Source organism: Corythoichthys intestinalis, chromosome 2, assembly GCF_030265065.1.
Source record: "Corythoichthys intestinalis isolate RoL2023-P3 chromosome 2, ASM3026506v1, whole genome shotgun sequence".
Lineage (NCBI taxonomy): Eukaryota > Metazoa > Chordata > Actinopteri > Syngnathiformes > Syngnathidae > Corythoichthys > Corythoichthys intestinalis.
The window spans coordinates 39,099,765-39,126,415 of record NC_080396.1 but is presented as its reverse complement, the minus strand read 5'-3'; the positions used below and the strand labels follow the sequence as shown (position 1 = coordinate 39,126,415).

General features: G+C 39.1%; 1 protein-coding gene across 4 annotated transcripts in view; it reads right to left on the bottom strand.

The window, feature by feature from the left end:
* Nucleotides 1-26,651, bottom strand: part of arhgap4b (Rho GTPase activating protein 4b) — a 47,788-nt gene that overhangs the window by 11,198 nt on the left and 9,939 nt on the right. For 2 of the 4 annotated variants that reach the window (XM_057826659.1, XM_057826667.1), the window contains 17 exons: nucleotides 25,605-25,928; nucleotides 14,979-15,150; nucleotides 14,164-14,326; nucleotides 12,176-12,238; nucleotides 11,884-12,057; nucleotides 11,430-11,558; nucleotides 10,774-10,995; nucleotides 10,599-10,700; nucleotides 8,702-8,887; nucleotides 8,545-8,629; nucleotides 8,059-8,086; nucleotides 7,714-7,810; nucleotides 5,756-5,816; nucleotides 5,438-5,515; nucleotides 4,283-4,411; nucleotides 2,882-2,987; nucleotides 1,948-2,175 (listed from right to left, as the gene is read on the bottom strand). In XM_057826659.1, the coding sequence (XP_057682642.1) occupies nucleotides 1,948-2,175; nucleotides 2,882-2,987; nucleotides 4,283-4,411; nucleotides 5,438-5,515; nucleotides 5,756-5,816; nucleotides 7,714-7,810; nucleotides 8,059-8,086; nucleotides 8,545-8,629; nucleotides 8,702-8,887; nucleotides 10,599-10,700; nucleotides 10,774-10,995; nucleotides 11,430-11,558; nucleotides 11,884-12,057; nucleotides 12,176-12,238; nucleotides 14,164-14,326; nucleotides 14,979-15,150; nucleotides 25,605-25,674 (2,093 nt within the window). In that variant the 5' untranslated portion in view covers nucleotides 25,675-25,928. Of the gene's footprint in view, nucleotides 1-1,947; nucleotides 2,176-2,881; nucleotides 2,988-4,282; nucleotides 4,412-5,437; nucleotides 5,516-5,755; nucleotides 5,817-7,339; nucleotides 7,368-7,713; nucleotides 7,811-8,058; nucleotides 8,087-8,544; nucleotides 8,630-8,701; nucleotides 8,888-10,598; nucleotides 10,701-10,773; nucleotides 10,996-11,429; nucleotides 11,559-11,883; nucleotides 12,058-12,175; nucleotides 12,239-14,163; nucleotides 14,327-14,978; nucleotides 15,151-25,604; nucleotides 25,929-26,651 lie in introns of all 4 variants that reach the window. The other 2 variants (XM_057826676.1, XM_057826685.1) reach the window with 2 other exon arrangements.

Below are 26,651 nucleotides of genomic sequence, written 5' to 3'. Positions count from 1 at the left end.
TCACAACCTTACAAACTCACAACGAGATCAAAAGAGGCCCAAAGCCTCAATGTTAACTGTGGCAATAAGTGGCAAATACACAAGAATGTGTAACATTTTACTGAAACATTTATCTAATAGAAATAAAAAATATTGGTGTATATTGGCAGATAGGTAGTTGTTCTGCCTTTGGCAATATGTGTTAAAGCAGGGGTCCCCAAACTTTTTCCTGTGAGGGCCACATAAATTTTCCCTTCTCTGATGAGGGTCCGGGGTCAGTTTGTCACAGAAAAAGTGTCACGATTGCAGAAGTGCATAAATGTAAAAAATTATTGTTTTTCAGAAAGCCACAATCAAATAACCCTTTCTGGATTCTTCATGGAATGAAAGTAAATAAAATAAAAATAATAATATAATATAATAATAATAATAATAACACTATTAATTAAATAGATAATAACCAAATAACCCTCTCGGAATTCTTCAAGGAAAAGGCCAGGAAATAAATAACACGATTGAGAAAAAAAAAAAAAAAAATCAAAATGGCCGGACCAAATGTGGAGGCGGGCCGTATTTGGGCCGCAGTTTGGGGACTGCTAGGTTAACGTGTATTATTTACCATTACATTGAAATGCATGCCTTTTAGTTTTTGTGGCGTTTACACGCTCAAGTGGGGGCGCCCTTGCGCTTCCTCACGCGAAGAAGTACGCGCTCACCTGAAGAAGAGCGCGCTTACACCCGAAGAAGAAATGCCGCATCTAAGCGAGTGAGCGAGTTAGTGAGAGAGGGAAACACTTCTACGAGCCTACGTTCTTTGTTAATGTTAATATCTACAGAGGCAACGCCTGTATGTATCATCTTTTGTGTTGTTGTTGTGTTTCTACTCGCGATCGGACACTTAAATCCAGTTGTGTAGTGGTTTGAACGATGTGCTAATGCTAGCGAACGAATGCTAACCATACTGTTATTACCAGCTAATCATCGCTGATTTACGTTGATGCAAACCTGTTTGTTATTGGGGACGAAATTGATTTGTTTAATTTCTTTTCTTAGTTTCACTCTTCAAGTGATGGTTGAATAAAGTCAGCAAATTATACCAACGTCTTCTGCATCGTCATTTGGGATTTTAGCTAGCTGTATAGCCAGGACTGAGTCTTAGCCTCTCTGTGAGGACAGCGCAGTCGTATTCCCTCCCGATGCAGTTATCTCCACCTTGCAATGACTGCAAGTCGCTTTGTTGTAATTTTTCCTCGTGAAGTGAAGACACACTTTCGAGCGTTTGAACCTACGTGCTGTCATTGTTATGTTTATGGCTGCAATGCTCGTGCTTACCCGTCGTAACCTTTCATTTTCACACTCTTTCCTGGCGAAGTGTAGTCAAACTTTGGAGCGAGTGGTTCTTGGCGCCATGATAGTTTGATGCGTCTGGACAACAAGACACGTCACGACGGAATACGCGTCTTTAGGAATCGTTAAAGGGATCGTTAAGGCTTTTTCATTGTGATGTCGAGGCCTCGAAACACTCGGAACCGGTTCCGAATTGGAATCTGATTTCGATTCCCATCCCTATTAATGATGGCTGCAAAAAAACTCAACCATCACATTTTGGTCTTTCACTGAGTATGACTCTTTTGGAAAATGGTGATGAGGATTATGATGATAAGGAGTGGTACAATAATTAGCATATGTGAAAATAGAATAATGTTCTCATTGTAAATGATTGACTTAAAGTCAGCAGTCACACAAACTGAACAGTGCTTGCATGAACTTGCAAAGAAAAGCCTTTGATGTGGCATCAAATTCACTTAAGCCAGAGGATAAGCCAAGAAATGAAGCTGCTTTACATACTTTAAACCTTTTCAAAATAGATGTTAAATTCTGTCTTTTACTCTAAACATATGACACACAGAAGATGGCAATATAAAACCGCCAAATATATTTAAAAGACATTTGAATTACATCCCTTACCAATATTCTTGCTCAAGAGTCATGTGCTTCTCGTAGATGGGGCCTGGCAATTCTGATTGGCCGGGGAATATGACATCATGCTGGAGAATCATGGTTTTGACAAGGTCATTGACCTGTGGCTGCTGAGCAACAGCATCATCCGAATCGACCCCCCTCAGCAGGCTTGGGCCAAAGCAGACGGCAAGATTGTAGGGCTGCATCATGTTCTCATCACTGTACTGAGTCACGCTGTGAAAACACACACAAATTAAATGGTATCTGTACTACCATTGCGGACAGGAGAGAGAATAAAATATGCCCATTTGTTTTTGTAAATATAGAAGGCTATAGTGAAGAGTATTTAAGTTAGAGCTGTTCATAAGCCACGGTTGAATCGATTTTCCGTTCCAGTAGGCGTGGAAAAGCGAAACAACTTTTAACCCTTAAATAAGAACAAAATGAATACTGTTCTGCGGTGTGACGTATTTACTGTATGTTGGCGTAATGTACATTGTCCATCTTTTTAAAGCAGGCTAGCTTGTGTGGGCCTGTTAAGAATAAAAAAAACTTTCCTTATGTTAGTCATAGAAACAAACAGCCAACTGTGAGACTTCTCCCAGAAATCTTAGCAGTTTCATAAAATGCTATCAATAATGAGGTCTTAGTAGTCTCACACCCATGTCAGTTGAGTTACAAATCCAATGTGGCATCTACCATCCGAACACTGTCCGGTACTGCCAACATGAATAGCAAATTAGCCCCCGAAACACATTTCCCGATAAGAGTTTTTCAATTGTATTGAGTTGGTTATGTAATCAAGGGTTAATCTCCTAGTGTGAGATCCAATTTAGTTGCAATTGGCTGTGTCACCCTTTATTTGGCATGCCTTCTGAGTGACCCTAAATATAGCTTTCCCCAAAATCCAACATCTCAATCCTCATATATGTTGACTCACTGATTGAGGAATGCGAACAGGTATCGCATTACGATGACGAGAGGTCGTGGGAAGGATGAGACGATTCCTTTAATCTGCAATACTTTCTCTGCCATACATTCGATTTCTGAGCGAGAGAGATAGAGACAGAGAGAGAGTCCATATTTATAGCTTCATCACAATAACAACTACTATGTACAGGGGTGCACATAAGTGGTCCGCATGCGCGCATGCGTACTAGACGTAGACAAACGCGCTGGCCCTCAACGGCTTCCATACGCTTTTGCATACCGATGGCTGACCACTGTATTTGCGGCGGACACGAGAAAATAACTTCTCAAAATGTCGAAGAGGCAGGCCACACTGAGTAATTACTTCCATGTTCCCCCACCCCCGTCAAAAGACAGACAGACGACAAAGACGTCACCGGAGCTACCGAAAAAAAGGACTTTTGCTGAAAAGTGGCTACAGGAGGTACCATGGCTAGAAGCAAATGATGCTCGCACGGAAAGGCGGTACAAAATGTGCCGTGAGAATCCCAATGTCGCCGATAAGAGCAGCGCATTTTATGTAGGGTCAAAGAATTTCAGCCATCCAAACTTTGAAAAACACGAAAAAAACAGAGAGCATGTGGCAATTAAGCAAACTATGGATGTCAGACATGACCCGACTCGCCCTATGGACAAGTCGCGGAATAAAGGTAATGAACAGCGACATGCACTGACAAACGTGTTTTTGCTCGCATTTTACAAAGCTAAACATGCACGTTCAATGAGGTCTTATGAGGAGGACATCCCACTTTTAAAAAGGCTTGGAGTTAATGTGGGAGCCGCATAATGCCCTTTATTTTGAATTGGTGCTTTTATGTTTATTTCTTTACATTTCACTTCAAAGTAATGCCAATTTTGTTGTGCCAGTTGATGTTAATCAAGCATTAATTTTTAATATAATTAATTAAAGTTAATTGGCTCTAAGTAAAGCTTGTCATAAATTTATCGCATCAGGCGGGTCGGCTCTCAAGCTCAATGAGGACCATGTCACATCTCCAGGTCCTCCTCTGAGAACCTGGGCGAAAAAAATTATGTGCACACCTGACTATGTGTAAGAAACTCTTTCTATTCGACGAGAGAGAAAACAACAGCAGACAAAAAACAAAAACTTTCATTTATTGCTTTCAGTGACTTCATTGGAAAAAAATGGTGGGTAATTAACCCATTTGGCTACATATAAGGAAAACTAAAATCATGGCTGTATTTTACTTGCCACCCATAATTTTCAAGAAGAATCTGATTCGCCCATGACCCTTGTGAGTATAAGTGGTCATAGGTGAATAGATATCTCAATGGAATCTGATACAGTAGATTATTATTATCATTTTTTTTTCTTCAAACTTGTCAATAAGTAAAACAAGACAGTTCTTACGGACACACTCCAGCAGCTGAGAGTAGCTATCATAGGGGAAGAGGGGAGGCTCAAGGCCCCTAAAGTAAAGCTTCAACACCCCGGCCACCGAGTCCAGGTCACACTCACTATCCGACAGAGGGTCTTCTCCTATAAAAAGGATGTACAGAGGCGTATGATATACAAAATGTGTAACAAAAAAAAAAAAAAAAACGTAAATGAAATAATTAAGAATTGAAGAGGGCAACCAAAAGAGTTTGACATGTTCAAATTTTTATAGTTCTGTTATAAAAATTCACCCTGTCATAGCCTTGTATTTTTTTTTTGTTCACTAGGAACTTTAAATAGTCTTCTTCAAATTAAAGCTACCAATTGAGAAGTTTGAGAACCACTCAATTACAATTTTTCAAAATGCTTTGCTTATCTATTTTTCGGACTATAAGTCGCACCAGCCATAAAATGCCCAACGAAGAGGAAAAAAAACATATATAAATCGCACCAGCCATAAAATGCCCAACGAAGAGGAAAAAAAACATATAAATCGCACCGGAGTATACAGTAAGTTGCATTTTTAGGGGAAATTTACTTGATAAAATCCAACACATAGAACAGATATGTCATCTTGAAAGGCAATTTAAAATAAAAATACAATAGAGAACAACATGCTGAATAAGTGTACGGTATGATAATGTTACATGATACATGTACAACGAAATGCGAACGTGGCCAGTTTGTTAACGTAACATAGCTATTAAGAGTTATTCAGATAACTATAGCATAAAGAACATGCTCATACTAAGTTTACCAAACCATCAGTGTCACTCCAAAACACCAAAAGAACATGTGAAATGATATAATAATGTGTTAATAATTTCACACATAAGTCATTCTAGAGTATAAGACACCCCCCCAGCCAAACTATGAAAAAAAAACTGTGACTTATAGTCCAAAAAATAAGGTAATATACTCTCATCAGGAAGATTCAGTACAGTGTATGTAATAGTGTATATGAAATATGTAAGTGTACTTTATTAGATAAACAGTTTTCTTTAGAACCTTCATTATGTTAGTATTTTGTATTTAACAAACAGGACACATGTACATAACTCAGTAAACATTAGTTGAAGTCGATGAGCGCAATGTACATTTACAACACTGTTTTTTTTCTAGATTTACCTCTTTCAAATGCATCCTTGATTAGATTAACTTCTCTTTGTGACCCAGGAACTCTGAATATTCCTTCATGGTGTAGACCTAAAACAAACACACACAAATAGGCATTTTTACATTTTCAATTATGCGTGAATGTATACAATAACAATTTGGGTTTACAGGAAAGTATGAGTCCATTGAGAGTCAAAAAATGACTAACTCCAAATGTTGGGAGCAATAGAAACCATAGTGGCTGACATCATGATGACTACATCTGCTCATTTTAAAGTCAACAGAAGCTCTCTCAGCATGGTTTATGGCTGGTCATGCAAATTGTCTCACCGTGAAGGTTTATGAAGCGGATGCAGCTTTCAACCACCACAGGGATCTGCTGGCCGGAGCTCTGCAGAGGAAAGAGGATTTGAAAGTCAGAAGAAATAGGACACAAAAAGTCAATTATAATATCAATCTTTAGGGGAGGGGAAAAAGGCAAATAAACATGTGATGCGACTTGAAAATAAATAAACAGTTTGTGAAGGTTGAAAAGGTAGAGAAGGTAAAGTAAGTCATGAAATGAAGACAGCTTTTTCTTCTTGTTCGTAACGGAAAAATGTGCATAAATATTGCTGCCGAGGCTGTAGCAAAGACGATAAATGTTGTAGATAAGAAAGTCCTTCCAGAATTAGTTTTCAATCTTATTTACTGTAACTGTTTCTCTCATTTGAAGTTAGTTTATTACCCAACTTGTAAAATCAAGAAGGTGAACCGCAATAATAAATTATTTTCCTTTCTCAGTTGTTTCTTAAACAAGTTGGTAGGTGTCTATTTACTCAATTGAATTTGTTAGGGGAACAGCCTTTTACAATATTAGAGCAGGTGTTTTCATTTATACAAATGTACTTTTAGGATAACACATTAATAATTAAGAAGGCAAAAAACACAAATGAACATTGCTTATAAACAAAATTCAAGATGCCTATTTGATAGTTTGCATAAACAGAGTGTAGATAGTGAAAATTTTAAGTATTGCGTCTGTAATTTATGAAGACACATCTTAGGTTATCAATATTGAACTTTCTTATTCTGTTAACTTTTAAATGGCATTATTAGATTAAAAAAATCTATATATGTATGAAGCCATTGTCATTTTGGCAATCTTAATTGAGAGGCTCTGGGAAATATTCTGGAAGTCTTTATGCTGAGGTTAACAATGCTAATGCTAATACTTGCAATGGGATGCATAGTGGGCCTATATACAGTATAACAAACAGAAATACTATCCACTACCAGGGATCTATTTTCATTTACAGTGTGAAATGCGAACATAGGCGAATCAGTTCAAATGTTGGTGATTTTGATTTACGAGACAAGCTGTGGGTGTGAAAACAACGGACTTCAGTAATTCACACTCAAAGGGACTGCTTCATCATTGCCTTTAAATGCATCGTGCTGGTACCACTAGTTTCAAAACACACCACTGCTGCAAAGTCAGAACTTGGAAACTACCCTCTATCACATACAGTACAGCTTTTGTGCAGCCCCGTGTAATGATTCAAAATTTAATTAAAATGTTTCATGCCACCAATCGACAAATGTGTGTAATATATCTGACATGCACTGTACAAATCTGTGATGCTCAGAATTAGCAAGTGCCAAATTGACCAAAATCGTGTTAGGTCAGCTCTGCCAATATTAAGACGTGGCCTGAGCAGGTGTAACTTTCAACTTGACTTTATTCCATTCCACCGGACTCCTCTTCAAGGACACACTACACCCACATACATGGTATGCCTATTTGTTCTCTTCTCCATTATTACACGAATCTTTTCTAATTGTAGCATTTTCAAAATAAAACTTCACTTATAGTTGATGGCAAAATGTCACATTTTCAGGTTCATATAAGCAACAAAAGACAGAATTGGGTACCTGTGTACGAGACATTCTTCTTCTTCTTCTATACCAAGCAAAGCATAGCATTGAAAAGGAAAAAGCAAGGTAAGAAAAAGATGTGCATAAAAATAAGAGTAAGAAAGATTTAGAAGCATTGGTGCAAAGTGCACATAAATAAGCCTTAACTTGAGGAGTTGAGAGAAGAGGCAATGAAGACTCGAGTGTATTTTAATCCCATTTTAGAAAGCGGAACGGATAAAAGTGGGAAATGGATTGAAAGGACAGAGTGCCATTAATAAGCCATAAGCAACACCAAAGAGTCCACACAGTGGCCCAGAAACTTCCACATCATTTACTCAGAAAAAAAGGATGAATATGCATTTATGATTTGAAGGCTGCATGATCTTTACCTGTATGTATGACAGAATATCTGTGCTGAACAGCGTGTGGCAAAATTGGGAAACGGGTCTGGACTTCCAAACTCGCACCGAGCGAGAACACTGAGCTCTGGGAAGTACATAAATTGCATAATGCCATTTTGTTTGTTGATATTATAACGAGCTGTAATGAAGCCTGCTAACTTCATAATTAGTCACACTTCAGTTCAACAGTCCTCATTACCTCCAAAAAAATGACCTGTTATATAATGACGTCTGGCTTAAAATGGTGTTTTAAAACCAAGTCTCTGTCCTCACTGCTCCCCTCTCTCAATTCCTTTTCATTCCTCATTTAGTCACGCTACTTTTCTTACATACCTGGAGGGGTCTGTGTTGACAGCCTCAGCTAAAAGAAAGAGCACAGACGCAATCAAACATTCTTTAAATGGCTTTTACATATTTACAGTGTAGCCAGAGTTTGAGAAGCTACTCCAGTGGAACCTCCAAAGTTGTTTGCCACAGATGTATAGTGTGTAGTGCAAGATGTACAGCGTGGAGTGTAAGAAGTGGAACAGTGTTTGTTCTTTTTTGTGACGCAACCAAAGAAGGGTACTAGCTATTAACTGGTAGAACAGTGTAATGATAAGCATAATGTGGTGGTCCTTGTCCCGACTCCCCTCTACCTTTACTTTGGTAACGCTTCCTGTTTTGACTTGTGGACTTAGTTTAACCTTGGCAGTAAATGGTTTCTATACATTAGAGTACAAGTTTAATATAAGAAATGCAATGTACCAATTGGTGACTGCATCACTCTGCAAATATTTCTTTACGTCCACATTTAGATGCTCCACTGTTTAAGAGTACCTTTCTGTATGGCCTCTTGTAGTAGATCATGTTTGGCTTGAAGTTTGAAAGTCAGAGAGCTACTGGTAAGAAATTCCTTTACTTTCTATGATAAAGAAAAAAAAAATTCAAATTAATTCTCAGACATACAGCAGGACATAAATTACATGGAACTCACTGTAAAATAGTACGTTTCTGTTTCCTGCTGATTGGCTCGACGCTTGGCGAGGGTTAGTTTTGGGGCAGAGCCTCCTCCGGGGGGCTCATGTAACAAGCTGCTGGGAACCTCAGCAGTGGGGTTGCAGTCGGTGTCACACATAGAGTCCAGCAGGGCTGTGAGTGTCGCTTTGAGCGTTTTGCTTACCTGAGATAGGGCAAGACATGGATTATTGGGAAATTACTTTTAACGGTTTTACCACACTGTAGAGAAAACTTGCAACCTAAACTACAACTCTCATGCACTGAGCGCTTCTCACGCATGTCAGGCAATTCTATTGCCCTATTCCACACTTTAAATTTGTCACACCACTGGCGTCGTTAGGCCTATTTTAGGGGGGCTGATATTCTTAAGCCCCCCTAAAAATATTGTTGTTTTATTTAAAAAAAAAAAAAAAAAAAAGCTTCCATATTCACTTTGAAGTTGCCTGAATATTACTTTAATATTAGTTTAAATCAATAATAATGTAACCTGTCATTATTAATATAAATATGATCATAAATCTGTCAGTGTCCCCCTGACTGGTAGAGAGTCCCATCAGTGCATACTTATTCAATCTATTCCACTTGTTAATATAGAGAACGCCCACATCACTAAAATTCCAGTCTGCATTTTCCCTGTGACTTGCTGTACCTGCACTGTGTGCGTATGAACCATCGACGCCCACAGTAGAGCGTGAACGATGGTGAAGGATTTACATAAGACGGATCTCGAGAAAGTGAGTATTTATCACTGCTGGGAGCAACGGTTCGTTAGCTCCAACCCACAGATAACAGCGGAAAGTCCCATGTAATTAATAAACCAAATGCTCCGTGTTTGACAAATCAAAACATGGCGTCCACACTAAAGACAATCTCTGCGCACGTCTTATCTTTTTTGTTTTGCGGTCAAAAGTTACATCCTAGTACTAAAGTAATGCTGCTACTTAGCTAGTGCAAGCTAGTTAGTCTGAAATGCATTGTGACGGTCCAGGCTGTTTATAGAGTTAAGTCTTTTTTACAACTATCTTTGGGGTGACTACCTTTGAATCTGGAGCATCAGTTGTGTTTCTCACGTTACACATGGATGAGTACAGGAGCTGAGCTCATTCACGTACAGTACAGGCCCAAAGTTTGGACACACCTCATTCAATGCAACACAAATGAAGACCCCAACCCCAAATGGGGAGTGTGCGAAAAACTAATTAGAGCAGAAGGTGGCTACTTTAAAGATACTAGAATATTATACACGTTTTAGGTATTTCCCCCTTTTTTTTTTTTTTTTTTGCTAAGAACATAATTCCACATATGTTCATTCATAGTTTTATTACTTTAAGTGGCAATTCACAATGCAAATAGTCATGAAAATAAAGAAAACACATGAATGACAATGTTTCACACATTTAATTTTCACACAGTTAAAATTAAGGACATTGACAATATACTGATGACCCGCTAACGTCACGTTATATATGATATACTGTATATTTAATTAAAACCTTTACATTTATCAGAATTATACATTATTTATCAAATAAGTATATTTAAAATATCTTAAAATGTATTTGTTTGAATTTATTTCCGCCACTGCAGCTGAAAAAAAAAAACATTGAACATGCACAAGCGGGTATACACGTGCACATGCGCGGGTGTACGCTCTTGGATAGGTATACAAGTGCGCATGTACACACACAGTCCCACAAAAAAAAAAAAAAATCATAAGTTGAGAAACCTGGCTGTAGTCTATTGACCTTACCCTAAGTAAATTAACTTTGACTATCCTCATCTAACTTCAAATACAAACGATGTACACTACTTTGTAGTTATCATCCATTGACCTTATCAATAGCGAGGGTTCAGTGTATATTTTGTCATCTTACCTCTTCTGTTTCCAATGTGACAGCAGCTAGTCGAGACTGAAGCTGTTGGAATCTGGTCTCCATCTCGTATCGTACCTGACTCTCTGCACTCACCTCACAGACCTGGAATACAAATCAATAACTAAATAGAGCAACATTCAGATTCAATATCATTTCGACAAAAAACATACTATACCTGGTCGCCTTCGTGTGGGTGGTAGTTAAATCTAAACGGAAGGCAGAAAGCAGAGTCATGCTGCTGAAGCAGTGCATCTCTGTCTCCACTCTGGTCTAGTGATGTTACAGCGGCCTCCAGTTGCTTCAGCCCAGCCTCCTCTGTCTTTTGGATGCGCCACCTACTAGTCAGGTAGCACTTCATTACCCTCTCTACAGAAAGATGGAAACCCAGGTCGCAACACTGCTCAAAGGGAGATGAGCGGTGATATACAGTAGAGAGGGGAAGGAAAGAAAAATTTCAATATATCACTGTTTGCTGTCTAGCTTTTCCTACTAAGTGAATTTGGAACGTGATTAGTTGGGGGGGGGGGGGGGCAGACGTGGTGGTAAGGGTAATTTTTTTTATGTGTCATGGCACTTATGGCATTGAAGGTCTTGGGCAGATTTCACTGACATGAAAACTTACAGCGAAAATCTGATTGAAACACACACACACACACACAAAAATAAAATTCATAGCAATAAAGTATAAAAATAAATGTGCTAAAACAAATAAATATAATTCAATGCAAGTTGAAAATTTCAAACTCGGGTCCAAATTCTCAGTTTTGGATATTTGATCAGCGGCAACTACTATATTTGTGTGAATAAGAGACTCTGAACTTTGTTTCTTACATCAATGAGAGTGCTGACATCCTGCAGGTAGTACTTGTTCATCGCTGCATTGGCTGCGGCAAGATTGAGCAGGTAGTCATTTCGGGCCTTAGTACACTTGAGTTGGGTCTCCTGGACTCGGCCATGTCTCTGCATACACACAACACGTGCTGTCCGTTCACATATACACGTACTGCCAAATGTAAAAATCAGTTTGCTCATTCCCTACACAGGCAAAGTAAATATTTCCCTCTCCATTCACATACTGTTTCCATTCACGTACAAACACGTCTGCACATTTACTTGCATGCATAATGACAACTTCTTTCTAACCATTCAGATACACTCATGATAATTATCTCATCATCTTTCTGTCCATTTCCACAAACCACAAATTTCAACAAGTCTGTCTGTCCATTCATTTGAAAACATAAATTAATGTCATGCTGAGAGAAACATACTATGTTTTATTTACCTTCTCCATTAATCTCTCCATTTTCTTGACGGAGCTCCGCCTCTGCCCTCCTGATTGGCTGAGGCCAAGCTCAGCAGATTTGCCAGTATGTCTCTCTTCCAAACGCTCAGCCTCCTTCAATTTGCCCTCAGCTATCAGACAGTCAGTGTGGTACTGGTTGTATGTCTTCAAAGCCTACATCATCATTTGTCATGTAAACACAGTACACGAGATTGTTCTCTCTTTTTTTGTGTAATCAACTTTATTTTTAGATTATTTATGTACAGAAGAAGAATTTATATATAATGCTTACCGTCTGCAGCTCAGTGGTTACCTTATGCAGTTCATCCTGCATTTGAATTCCAACCTCTTTGCTCTGTGGGTTGAAAGAGTACTGTATTTATTCTATTCAATATACAGGAATACTGTAAATTACTGTCTTATTTAATGATTTAGGTTCTTTTGGATGGACTCAGCTGGAATAAATGTCTTATTTTCCTTTTTGTCATTTTGGTGGTGCATTTCAGGGGCATTTAATTACAATGGGGCAAATAACCATTTAGTCAACCACCAATTGTGCAAGTTCTCCTACTTGAAAAGATTAGAGAGGCCTGTAATTGTCAACACTGGTAAACCTCAACCATGAGAGACAGAATGTGGGGGGAAAAAAACCAAAAAAACAGAAAATCACATTGTTTGATTTTTAAATAATTCATTTCCAAATTAGAGTGGAAAATAAGTATTTGGTCACCTTCAAACAAGAAAGATTTCTGGCTGTCAAAGAGGTCTAACTTCTTCTAACGAGGTCTAATGAGGCTCCACTTGTTAGTTGTATTAATGGCACCTGTTTTAACTCATTATCGGTATAAAAGACACCTGTCCACAACTTCAGTTAATCACACTCCAAACTCCACAAAGGGCAAGACCAAAGAGCTGTCGAAGGACACCAGAGACAAAATTGTAGACCTGCACCAGGCTGGGAAGACTGAATCTGCAATAGGTAAAACACTTGGTGTAAAGAAATCAACTGTCGGAGCAATTATTAGAAAATGGAAGACATACAAGACCACTAGTAATCTCCTTCGATCTGGGGCTCCATGCAAGATCTCACCCCGTGGCGTCAAAATGATAACAAGAACGGTGAGCAAAAATCCCAGAACCACACAGGGGTAACTAGTGAATAATCTATAGAGAGCTAGGACGACAGTAACAAAGGCTACTATCAGTAACACAATGCGCCGCCAGGGACTCAAATCCTGCACTGCCAGACGTGTCCCCCTGCTGAAGAAAGTAACACGTCCAGGCCCGTCTGTGGTTCGCTAGAGAGCATTTGGATGATCCAGAAGAGTACTGGGAGAATGTTTTATGGATGGATTCAGATGAAGCTAAAATAGAAATTTTTGGTAGAAACACAGGTTCTCGTGTTTGGAGGAGAAAGAATATTGAATTGCATCTGAACAACACCATACCCACTGTGAAGCATGGGGGTGGAAACATGCTTTTGGGCTGTTTTTCTGCAAAGGGACCAGGACGACTGATCTGTGTATAGGAAAGAATGAATGAGGCCATGTATCGAGAGGTTTTGAGTGAAAATCTCCTTCCATCAGCAAAGGCTTTGAAGACGAGACGTGGCTGGGTCTTTCAGCATGACAATGTTCCCAGACACACAGCCAGGGCAACAAAGGAGTGGCTTCGTAAGAAGCATTTCAAGGTCCTGGAGCCAGTCCTCAGGTCTCAACCCCATAGAAAATCTGTGGAGGGAATTGAAAGTCCGTGTTGCCCAACGACAGCCCCAAAACATCACTACTTTAGAGGAGATCTGCATGGAGGAATGGGCCAAAATACCACCAACAATGTGTGAAAAGCTTGTGAAGAGTTCCAGAAAACGTTTGGCCGCCAATATTGCCAACAAAGGGTACATAACAAAGTATTGAGATGAACTTTTGGTATTGACCAAATACTAATTTTCCACCATGATTTGCAAATAAATTATTTAAAAATCAAACAAAGTGATTTTCTGGGTTTTTTCCACATTCTGTCTCTCATGGTTGAGGCTTAACCATGTTGACAATTACAGGCCTCTAATATTTTCAAGTGGGAGAACTTGCACAATTAGTGGTTGACTAAATACATATTTGCCCCACTGTACCTACAGATCATGCCAAACCATTTTTATATTATTGAAAATAATTCAAGTGAAATTTGTCGTTAGACAAAATTGAGTTCTTTACTGAATAATGAAATGCTTTGATGCAAAAAATGTAGTGTAAAAAATAATCAGCACTCTTGTGTCACTCTCACCCGTTTGTGTAGCCGGTGCGTGTCCTCTGTACTGTGCACCAACCGCTGTATTAGTGCATTGCAGCAGGTGTCGCCCAACGTTGAGTGCTCACGACTTTCCAAACGGGTCTGAGTCAGCAAGACAGACCAGACTTGACACACTGACTGACCCCACTGTTCCTTCCTGCAGAGGAGAAGACATCCTCACTGGCATGGAACAGCTCATTACAAATAACCTAATGTGCACTCAGCCCACCCTCTTCTTTGCAGCAGTATGGCCTCACACAAATAACGTTCTCGGGCCAGGCACCTGTTAAGTAGGTAACACTAGAACACCGACACCTGCTGTGCACTCAGACCCGCTCCTGCAGCCTCATGAGTTAAAACAGAGAAACAATTTGCACCTGAAGGGCCGCTTATCCACTGCAAAATGCATACTGCAGTCACTATGTTGATTTTCCTTAGCGGGTCATAATATTCTTGTTTGATTTTAATTTAAGGTTATTTTTGTCTGTACCAACTGCTTATCCGAAATATAGTCGTTCTTTCATTTAAATGGAGACTGGTTGGTTCCCATGGCCATAGTGATGTCTAGTGGATCATATGAAAACAATCATTTATGTCGGATTCATATTATATTCGTTCCAACTTTGAGGCCATTCTTTTACCAATTGCTTGGAAAATTAACGCGTTCTTTCTCAGTCCAAGAGGCACTCTCCCATCAGTTTGACAACCAAGCAATTCATAGTCCAAAAAAAGCCAGACAGACAGACGAACAGATTCCGGTAAGAGTGTGACGATGATGATTTATGTAAAATGAGCTGTTGGTCACTCACTTTTTAGTTTTGTGCGTAAATCTCTCCGTGAGTTTATCAAGAGCCCGTGCGTATTCAGCCTCAATATCACCACGCCGACGGAGGAACTCAGAGAGGTCAGAGAGCTGCTGCTGTTTTACCTCTACCTGGGAGTCCAAAATTTTTATCTGGTCAGTCAGTTGAGCTCGCAAGTCTGAGACAGAGGGAGAAGAAACTTCTTTTTAATGGTTAAATAGTAATTTAGCACACAGTTGAATGTCAAAACACTGGTTGTTCAGTCGTCTGGAAATTTCCACCAAATGCCAAGTATCTTGAGCTTTTTCAATTTGCTTGTATAGTATAAACAATATCTAAGTGACTGTTTTACAGGTAAAGGCAGTTTCTTAAAAATAGAGCCTTTGGGATTGGTCACTATTTGTGCTACAAGCAAACAATAGCCTTTTTAAGCAAGGCTAGGCAACTGTATATATTTGTAAAGCACATTTCAATACAAGCTTTACATCACATGAAAATCAACATGACACAATTTATAAATAGCTTTTAAAAGTCAAAATTGTACAAAAAAATCATATTACATAAGTATGACAGTAGAAAAACAAAACAGGAAATGGAAATGATAAACAAATAAATGGATGATCAACAAATGTCAAACAATTGGTTATTTGAACAAGTGGGACATTGTTTATATAGATTAATATGCTACAATAAACAATAGTGTTTCTAGCCCTGACTTAAAGGGGCTAACTGTTCGAGCACTTTTCAGATCTTCAGGTAATGTTTGATTTATGCAGCTCAGCTAGGATGCCTGTTATCTTTTTAGCCAGCTATCTGTAGCATACAGCATATCAGCCCAATTATACCACTAAACCAGCAATCATTTGCATTCTCCCTTACTTGATAAAAATATCCACTCTGCATATTTTCTCATAATAATAGTAATAATAATAATACATTATAATACATTTTATTTGTAGAGCGCTTTTACCAGTGCTCAAAGACGCTTTACAGTTGAAACAAAAAACAGCAAACAACATGAACAGAACAAAACAATAAAGAAAAAAATTATAAGTTAAAAGCTAGTTTAAAAAGGTGAGTTTTTAACAGTTATTTAATGTGGGAAGGTCTGAACAGGTATGGATGGGTTTAGGGAGTGAGTGATTATCATCAACTAACATGAAAACCAGCTTACATAACATCAACTTTGATACAGTGATCCCTCGCTACTTCGTGGCTAAACCTTCGCGCCCTAAGTGCAACGTGGATTTGAAAAAATATATTCATCAAAAATTTAAAAAGATATCCATCGAAAAATCTAAATTGAGAAAATATGGCGCGAAAGATGTCCATGCGCTAGCAAAAGCCAGGGGAGAGCCTGCACAACTCAAATTCCACGCTGGCCAGCATCCCAAACGACTCGGGAATCTCGAAAGCTGATTGATTGGTTGCACGCAGCTTCTCTCCTACACAGCGAAAGAAGACAGTTTTCATTGCTCTTTAGTGTTGCTTCGTCTTGCCGCGATCTACTTTTCCTGTTGTTCTCTTTTGCCTTTTTGTTCCATGTAGTGCTTGTAACGCCCTTGAAAATGGCTCCTAGACATCCTCCACCCACCCTCAAAATCCTCTAGTGCAGTGTTTTTCAACCGGTGTGCCATGAGAGATTGTCAGGTGTGCCGCGAGAAATTTTCCTATATCGAATTTTTTTTTTTTTAATGTCGTCGGGCGGAGTTGCAGAAGTAAGGAAGGGAGGGCTAGGTAGAAGGTTTCAGTTGTGTGCAAATGAGCAAGGTATTTCTCATGTCGCGTCAAAGAACTGCTCGGATTTCTAGCCACCTTGCTGTCCGCAACAATATGGACCCCAGCACGTCTACTAAGGGTGTCAACAATAATCAATGCGGCGATGCATCCCGATGCGGGGGATGGACGATTCGATTCGATGCGGGCAACAAGCCGAATTGATTCAGCACATTTTAAAATATGTAAGTACTTTCAAAAATCTTCCCTGCGCAATTCCGGTGATGCAATGGATTTGGTTTCCCCATTTGTATTATTATTCTCATGTTTAAGTCTTTTACACACCGCATAACTCTGGTCATGTTTCCCACCAACCTCGTAGAAGCCAAAATGTCTCCAGATGTCTGCTTTTAATGTGTTAGGTGCATCAATACCTAACCTTTCTCGCTCCCACTTTCTCCGCTTCAGCCATTGTTATGTTATGCCCTATCTCTCTGCTCTCTCGATTAGTTCGGGCCTAAAAAATCCAGCCCGACCCGACCCGGCCCCGTGTATTAAAGGCAGAGAGCCCGAAATTTTACGTTTTATTTGTAGGTTCGAGCCCGAACCCCCCCCCATAAAAATCTACGTTTCATTTGTAGGCCCGAGCCCGTTTTATTTGTGAGGACTCAGCAGGAGGAGCAAATGCAGGGATGCAATGCGTGGTTGCGTATTGTGTGATCACAACTGGGACGATGCCTATGTGCATAATGATAAATCAAAACCTGCCTTTTGTAACAAATTCTCCCAGATAAACAAGACTGTAAGATGCATATTCAATAAACATTTATGTCGTTTATATTTGTGTGTCTGTTCTATCAGGTGGATAGTTCATGCGTCATTCCTCGGCAAAATGCAATAGACATTTATTTCAATTTCTTCGAGTTGGCAGAAAAAAACGCAAGTTTTCTTGATGTTTAAATAGTCTACATATTTTTATTATAATTATAAATGCATTTACACAACGAAATAACGCTGGAAAGTTTTGTTAAATATATTTCTGTGTGGGATATTGTGCTTGCTATACGCACCTCTCTGACAAGGAGAGGAACAGCAGCATATTCTAAACTAAAATACTTTTAAATAACATTCTTTATTTTAATGACTCGCATCAGAACACACAAAAGAACAACCTGCCTTAAGGAGCACTGAAACAAAATAAAGACGTTTTAAGGAACACCACGAACTCCACGATGTCCTGCTTAGCACGAAGAGGTGCAGCCCTTGAAATAAATGATAACAACGATGTTTGACTAATATCTTTTAGGCCAGTACAGTTTTTAAAATGCCTGCTCAGCGTCAATGTGCCAGTCTTTCTGCTCTTGTACAAGAGCAAAGCGCCACATTTGTTGCATTCGGCAAGGCCGACAGTTTTCTGTAACATCTTCCACTATCAATTTAAATCCTTTCCACACACCACTCGTGGATTCTTGCCTTTTCAATCCCACCGTCTTTAGTTTGCTTTTCACCTCTTGCGGCTCTATATTGAAATTCAAAAAGGAAATACCAGGATGCAGCGTTGCCGACTCACGGAGAGCGCCAAGAGCGGGTGGGGAAGATTAAAAGGAGGGCGGGGCGCAACCAACGCACTGGCTCATGTTTGTAATTACAAAAGCGCCTTCTCTCTGTTTCATCCAATTTATTTATTTTATAACAAGTATTCCTCCTTCTATGGAGGAAAGCATGTTTGCGACACCAATATGATGTGCACCGGGTCCAGGCTGTGACAACATTACAAAGACTGTTCTGTCCCAGCAAAAGCCGGGGCCTTATGGAGTACAGTATGTATGCTCAACAATCCCAGTGGTGATAAACAACAAAAAAAGGGCTAGACTGGTGAGAAATAAAAAACGTTCAATCAACTCTGCCAACCTGTTAAGCATAGTATGTCGTTCCCAAAACTCACCAGTGAATCCAGTCTGGCATCTCCAATTGGCTCTGCTAAATATTAGATCTTTAGCTGGCAAATCTTTCTTAATTAATGATTTTATCAGCAAACATAACCTTGACATGTTGTTCCTAACAGAAACTTGGTTAGATCAAGATAAGAGTTCGACAGTTCTGATTGAGGCAACCCCCACAAACTTCAATTTCTTTAGTGCGCCAAGAACCCATAAGAAAGGAGGTGGGGTTGCCAGTCTGATCAGGGACAGTTTTCAATGCACGAATATTTCATGTGGTCAGTTTGATTCCTTTGAGTATATTGTCATTCAGCTAAAAAGCCCTTGCAGAGCTGCCTTGGTAACAATTTACAGCCCACCGAAGTATAACACAATGTTTTTTGATGAGTTTACCAAAATACTGTCTTCCGTCTGCATGGACTTTGATTGTGTTGTTTTAGTGGGTGACTTTAACATTCATGTTGATAATCCTGAAAAAGGATGTGCTAGAGAGCTTTTAAATATTTTGGATACATTTGGTTTATCTCAGCATGTCACAGTTCCAACACATAACAGAGGGCACATACTGGACTTAATAATATCCAAAGGTCTTAACATCTCTGAGGTCACAGTGAATGATGTTGCTCTGTCTGATCACTACTGCATTATGTTTAAAATGACCACCCCTGTCCATCCTCTGAAAAGGGAAACAGAGGTGATTAGGAAGCGTTACATAAGTGATAACACATGTGCGTTATTCACACAGGCCTATGCCTCATCATTAACCCCTACAATACCTCCAGTATTCAGTTCCAGTGTGATGACTGTAATGGACACTATTGCCCCGATTAAGACAAAAACTTTGTCAAGAAAGAAGAGGTCACCCTGGAGAAATGCCATACTAGCTATAAAACAAAAGCAAGTTTGTAGACGAGCAGAACGCAGATGGCGAAAATACAAACTCCTAGTTTTTTATGATATCTACAAAGAGAGTCTTCGCAAATACAACCAGGAACTGAAAAATGCTAGACAATCATATTTTTCAGAGATCCTTAGTAGAAACACCAACAATACTCGCACACTATTTTCTGTTGTTGACAAACTGACAAACCCACAAGCATCAATACCTCAGGAATTGGCATCTGAGGTGTCCTGTAATAATTTCGCAGCATTCTTTACACACAAAGTACTAAAGATTAGACAGACTGTGTGCAACTCCGGATTAACAAATGTTACACTAAATGTCTCCCAAAATGTCCCCCACGTCAATCTTAGACAGTTTAGCCTCTTGGACTATGCCACTTTAACAGAAATTGTGTCGAAATTAAAGCCCACAACATGCTGCCTTGACATCCTTCCTTCAAACTTTTTCAAAACTGTTTTTCATTGCATAGCCCCAGACATACTTCAGATTATAAATACTTCCCTCCAAACAGGAGAGTTTCCTCAGACTTTAAAAACTGCAGTAATAAAACCTCTCCTAAAAAAACCTAATCTGGATGCCTCAACCATTAGTAATTACAGGCCAATATCAAATCTGACATTCCTGGGGAAAATTATCGAAAGGGTTGTGTTTGAACAGATCCAGACTTTTATGATCTAAAACAATCTTTTTAACTCATTTCAGTCTGGATTTCGGCCACAACACAGCACCGAGACCGTGCTTATCAAAGTCCTAAATGATATTCGTCGGAATACCGATGCAGGCAAATCATCTGTTCTGCTGCTATTGGATCTCAGCGCCGCATTTGACACGGTTGATCACAACATACTACTCAGCAGATTGGAACAGTGGGTAGGGCTTACTGACACTATTCTTCAGTGGTTCACATCCTATTTACATGATAGGGATTTCTTTGTGTCAATTGGAAACTATCAGTCAGAACGAACCAAATTCACGTGTGGAGTCCCTCAAGGGTCAATTCTTGGATCACTCATATTTAACATCTATATGCTTCCGTTAGCTCAGATAATGGAACAGTATGACATCTCCTATCACGCCTATGTAGATGACACACAACTGTACATTTCTGTGTCCCCACATGATTATAGTCCCTTAGTCTCCCTGAGTAAATGCATTCATCAAATCAATGAATGGATGTGCCAGAATTTTCTCCAGTTAAATGTGGAGAAGACAGAGGTGATCATTTTGGGCCAAAAAAGGAAAGGTCAAAGATAAGCAGCCAACTTAGCACAATGTCACTTACAGCTACAAATCAAGTCAGAAACCTTGGCGTAATTATTGACTCAGACCTAAAATTTGATAGCCATCTAAAGTCCGTCACTAAATCCGCTTATTACCACCTAAAAAATATAACCAGAATTAAGGGGCTTCTGACTCAACAAGACATGGAAAAACTTATGCATGCATTCATTTTCAGCAGATTGGACTACTGCAACGGTATATTTACAGGTCTTGATAAAAAATCAGTCAGGAAGCTGCAGCTAGTACAGAATGCTGCAGCCAGAGTCCTCACAAATACAAGGAAGCTGGACCACATTACACTGGTTTTGAAATCGCTACACTGGCTTCCAGTGAGTCAAAGGATAGACTATAAAATACTACTGCTCGTCTACAAAACACTTAATGGCCTTGGACCAAAATACATGCTTGCATGCTTGACTTGTTAGATTCCTATGAGACATCTAGACCCCTAAGGTCGTCTGGAATGGGTCTTCTGCATGTTCCAAGAACAAGAACCAAGCAGGGTGAGGCAGCATTTAGTTATTATGCTCCTCACCTCTGGAACAAGTTACCCGAACGTCTGAAGTATGCTCAAACTGTTAGCTCCTTTAAATCAGGGCTAAAAACGCTTTTGTTTAGCACTGCATATCCATAACTGTCTATATATTTCAATTTACCTGCCTTCTATTCCTCTTGTGCTTATCTCTATTGCTGATTTCAATAATTATTATTAGTAGTAGTTTTTGCTTTATTTTTATTTTTGTTTTATTTTTATTTATTTATTTTTAATCTGTGATTAAATGCGATCTTTTGTCTTGGTTTTTACGTTGTGTTGATTTAAATGTGATTTTTATGGTCTTCATGTGATATAAAGCACTTTGAATTGCCTTGTGTTGAATTGTGCTATATAAATAAATTTGCCTTGCCTATTCCTTAGTTTAACATCCATACATTCTTTTAGTATACAAATATATATTTATTTAAAAAAACGTTAGTGGGAGTGAAGTCCGGCCCGATCCGACCCGACCCGAACGTAACTTGACATTTTGGGCCCGACCCGGCCCGAAATTCGGTCGGGTCGGGTACAGGTTCGGGCTCAAGATCTAGGCTCAACTGTAGAGGGAGCTACTTTACATTCAAATATCAATCAATTCCCTGGATTGTTATTGTGATAAAGATGCTGCGGCACTACAATATTTTCTTTGTCGTTTTCTTTAATATTCACTTGAATATTTTTATTGATGGGTCGTTGTGACTATATACAGTGACTGTTATTACTGATTTTGCACAGGAGTTCAGATGTTGCACTGTGTGAAAGGCTGCTACTGTGTGTAAAAAAAGAGAAAGCACTAATTAAATGCTGTGATCTGTTTTTTTTTTACATATATATATCTGAAAGTATACTATTTTCATCTGACTTCAACCAGGAGTGACACAAGAGCCAATAAAAATTTGTTTAATGTCTGACCGCTTGCGTTGCCTCATGATTCACAAAAAATATGCTTTGCTTTAGAATTTTAATGCATCCCAGGCTTTAATGCATCGCGATGCATTGCCGAATCGAACCGAATCGAATCGTGACCCTCTGAATCGAATCGGATTGAATCGTGGCCCTCCGAATCGTAATCGAATCGAATCGTGAGGGCAGTGCCGATGCATACCTCTAACGTCTACTGTACATCATTTGATTAGACTCGTCAAGTGTCAATATACACAAAAGTGTCCTTTCCATATGTGACGACCGTCAACACAAGCAACTCTCCAACAGCGCCATGGTGCCAAGCAAGCTTAAACGTCATTTCCAAACGAAACACACGTCGCTTCAAAACAAGTCGATGGACTATTTTGTTTGCCTTCATGAAAACACAGAGAAACAGGCAACTTTTTTGAGGAAAAACTACAAAGGTAAATGAGAAAGCCATCAAAGCCAGTTACCTTGTTGCTGAACTTGTTGCTAAATTCAAAAAGTCCGACACTGTGGCAGAGGAATTAATAATACCTGCCTGCATAGTAATTTTTAGCGAGATGCTCGGCCCAGATGCGGTTAAAGACATTGCTATAGTCCCATTGTCCGATAAGTCTGAGCTTTTCAAGCCTAGCTGCGATAAAAAAATAAAAATAAAAACAGAGAGACAAAGAGCTGTTGAAGAAGAGCCTTGTGTGCGTCTTTCTTCAATTCCAGCCAGGATATCGGCTTTGTGTTCATCTAAACAGGCTCAAGTCACACTGAGTTAGAATAAATATTGAGAAATTATAGGATGATTAAATATACTGTACAGGAAGTAATTTTGGAACATTTTTGGTTTGTGGTGTGCCGCGACATTTTTTCCTATGTAAAAACGTACCGTGAGTCCGTGACTCAGAAAAGGTTGAAAACACTGCTCTAGTGAACCCAAGAAGAAGAGAAAAATGATGATAGTGGTGAAAAAAGTAAAATTATTGGACATGCTCATGTACAGTATGTACACTTAGACCTCTCACTACATACACGTATCATATGAGTGAGAGAATGAACGTACAGTAAATATTATCAATACATTATTTTATTTGTTATTTATATTAATAATAGTCAAGTTGACATGTTTCTTTAATGTCCTAATGATAATGTATGCCTTTATAGGGTTTTATATAAACTTATTATGTACACAAAAAAAATGGGGGTGGGGGGTGAAACTACTTCGCCGTTTTTCACTTTACGCAGTCTGTTCTGAACCCCATTAACCGCGAAATTGAGGGATCACTGTATTTATAATTCCCTGACAAGAAGAACTAACATTTTCCACTTTTTTGAGGGAATACATAATAATTTTTGTCTTACTCAGTTACAAGGAGCAATTACATCAACTCGGGCGAATCATTATAACTCCAAATAATATTCTTATACACGCACGCTACTGTGTGAACTCAGGATGGCCCAGTGCTTCACATGAGCTTTGAAACAGCCAATAAAGTAATCATTGTCGTATATCAAAAGTGTCTCTGCTTCACCCTCTATCTCTTGCTTATTTAGCCAGTCTCAGATTTTTCATCCTCCACCCCCTTTTCCCTTCTCTTTGTTTTGGGTACATACAGCCTAAGGCTGACTCAATGTGAGGAGACAGCAGTGCTAATACCAACTATATATATACCGCTGTAGTACAGTACTGAGCTTGTGAGCCATGATATGCACCCTCCAAAACCCAGGATATACTATAATACGCAAATGCACACATGCACAATTCTAGTATGTATGTTTATTTATGGTTTGGCCTCCATTAAAGGACCTCTTACAAGGCTGAGAAGTTATTCACATGGACCATTTCACTCATCAGAGAGCTATGTCAAATGTAAGTAATCCTATGCTATACTATGTGTACAAGTACGTCCAGACACATTCCAGCCATTAGGTAAACAAAACAATCAAAATGTCAAATTTATAAAAAGAATAACCTTAATACCTCATTTTCTCAGTAAAAAGAATAACCTTAATACCTCATTTTCTCAGTGGCTCAATTATGTTATGATGCCTACAACATTACTTTGTTGGGGGATACCGTATTTAAAAGAATTAAGAGCGTAACTCACAAACTTTGGGAAGACAGACTACGCTGGCGTTGTGATTTCCATAGTACAGTATGGGGGCATTTGTGGCATTTTTTTTTTTTTTTTACCGGCATATTTCTGAATTAATAATTGATTCAGCAAAATGTTGTGGGGTTGTTATGCTAAGGGAAGGACTAATGCACTTCAATAAATATATGACATAATGAGGGAAGAACATTATGCGGAAGAACTAAAGCAACATCTCAAGATATATTCAGCACGTTTAGGTGCCAATGGATCTTCCAAATGCACAATGACTGGAAGCATTGCAAGCCAAATGAAAATATATGGACCAACCTGAAAATACATGTAAAACCACAGCCACCTTACAACTCTGCTCATTTAAACTAGTTTTCCTTGCTAATGAATCCAGCATACATCATGTGGGTCTCTTTATTAGCAAGATCAGTACCAAAACATAATAAATACAGCAAGTTTTTGTTTTGGTGTTGGTTTTGCTGGTACAGACACCAGTCTGTGCTGGATTTCTTGGCAGGGTGTCTAAAGAAATGGGCCAAAATTAATGTTAGAGACCACATTGATGTACATCTGTGATGTAACTCACAGCAGCACTACAAGCAATATCGAAAGGAGTGGTTCCTTGTCTAACTTGTTATTTTAATACCTACAACTCTTTCTTAAATATTTCTTGTCATGAAGATACTTCAAAAACAAAATATACCACTTCTGTTTCACACTCAGAGCATTTACAGTATATGTTTAAAATATTGCTGTGACACATACTTTGAATTTTACTGTTACTGGAGTTCTCCCTGTGTGTCTCTTCGCAAGTTTTATGTGCAAACAGGTCAGAAATACTACTATCACAAAAAGAAAAGTGTAAAGTAACTACAGAAAGTTTAATATATATATTTTAAATTTGCAGATTAAATATTTCACTCTGTGAGATACCCTTAGTTTCCTAACTCGGCCTGGTTCTTATTACTCATTGCTTACTCATCAGGAGAAGACAGAATTTTGACTCATTCATGAGATCGTAAGGTTAACTCTACACCTGGTTATAATATGAATGGAGTGGGTGGCAACAATGGACACGATTTTGATGGTAACAGCTCACAGCAACACTTTGGGCGGGGGCATTATAAACACCTTCATTTTAAAGCAATGAACATAGTTCACTCATATTATCGATTTTCAAATCTATTGTCAGGTGAACTTTGACCTAGCTTGTGTAGAAAATGAACTTTCCCAAAGCTGCCAGTCACTCACCTTTCATCTGTGATTCATACTCGGCCAAACTCCCCTTCTCCCTCCTCAGTTTTCCGTGTGATGTCATCATCTTTGCTCTCTCCTTGATGCTTGTTTGTTCTCTCCTCTTCCTTCCAAGTGTTGTATGTTCTTTCAGTGTCCCAACTGCCTCTCCTTTAACCTTCCAGCCTCAGCGCCTACAGTCTGTGACCTTCCACTCCTCACCTCTTGATTGACCTACTGCTTCATGCAGCTCAATGGCATCAGCGTTGATCGGCGGCACTCGCCAGGGACATCAGGGGAGTCCGTTGTGTCCATGGAATGCCGATCCATGAGTGAACTGGTCTGAACATGGGATAGAGAGAGGAAAATATCATGTTTAGAGGATAAGGATGGATGGAAGAGGACAGCTTGAAGCAAAAGTGGGAGATATATCGTGAGCGCAATGGGAAAATGAGAGAGCGGACAAATGAGGTCAGAGCGAGAGTAAAAGGGATAGTGACACCAGAGAAGGGAGATATAGTAGGAGGGACAGTCTGATAGGGGGTCACATCAAGGAATGGTCAGTGCCAGCACACTATGATGAGGATGGTGATAAAAGAGGAAGAAGGGAGGGTGGTGGATGGAAGGATGAGAGTTGATGAGTAACAGCTGCAATGAAGAACATTCAGTACTTCAAGGTTGGGGATGTCCATAAAGGTAGAAGTCACACAAAAATGAAATCAGCAAATTTTATTTGGTCGGTGACTCATTTTAACTTGTTAAAATGAAATTTAATGAGATACGGTGACATACTGTATATTCTCTACTTGATTTTAAATATCCCAGAGAGGGGAGAAACATATCTCACATCATTTTATCACTATTATACTGTGTACACACAACTCATATGAGATGTTTATTTATTTATTTTACTTTTGAATGCTAAATATATAGTGTTTAATGTTAATTGCTAGTTTATAAAATTGATAAAAATGCAGTCCTTGTGGACAAGCTGTAAGCATGCCTGTGCACAGTAGTGTTGTATCGGTCGCGAACGATTCGTTCTTTTTGAACGAATTGTTTTGA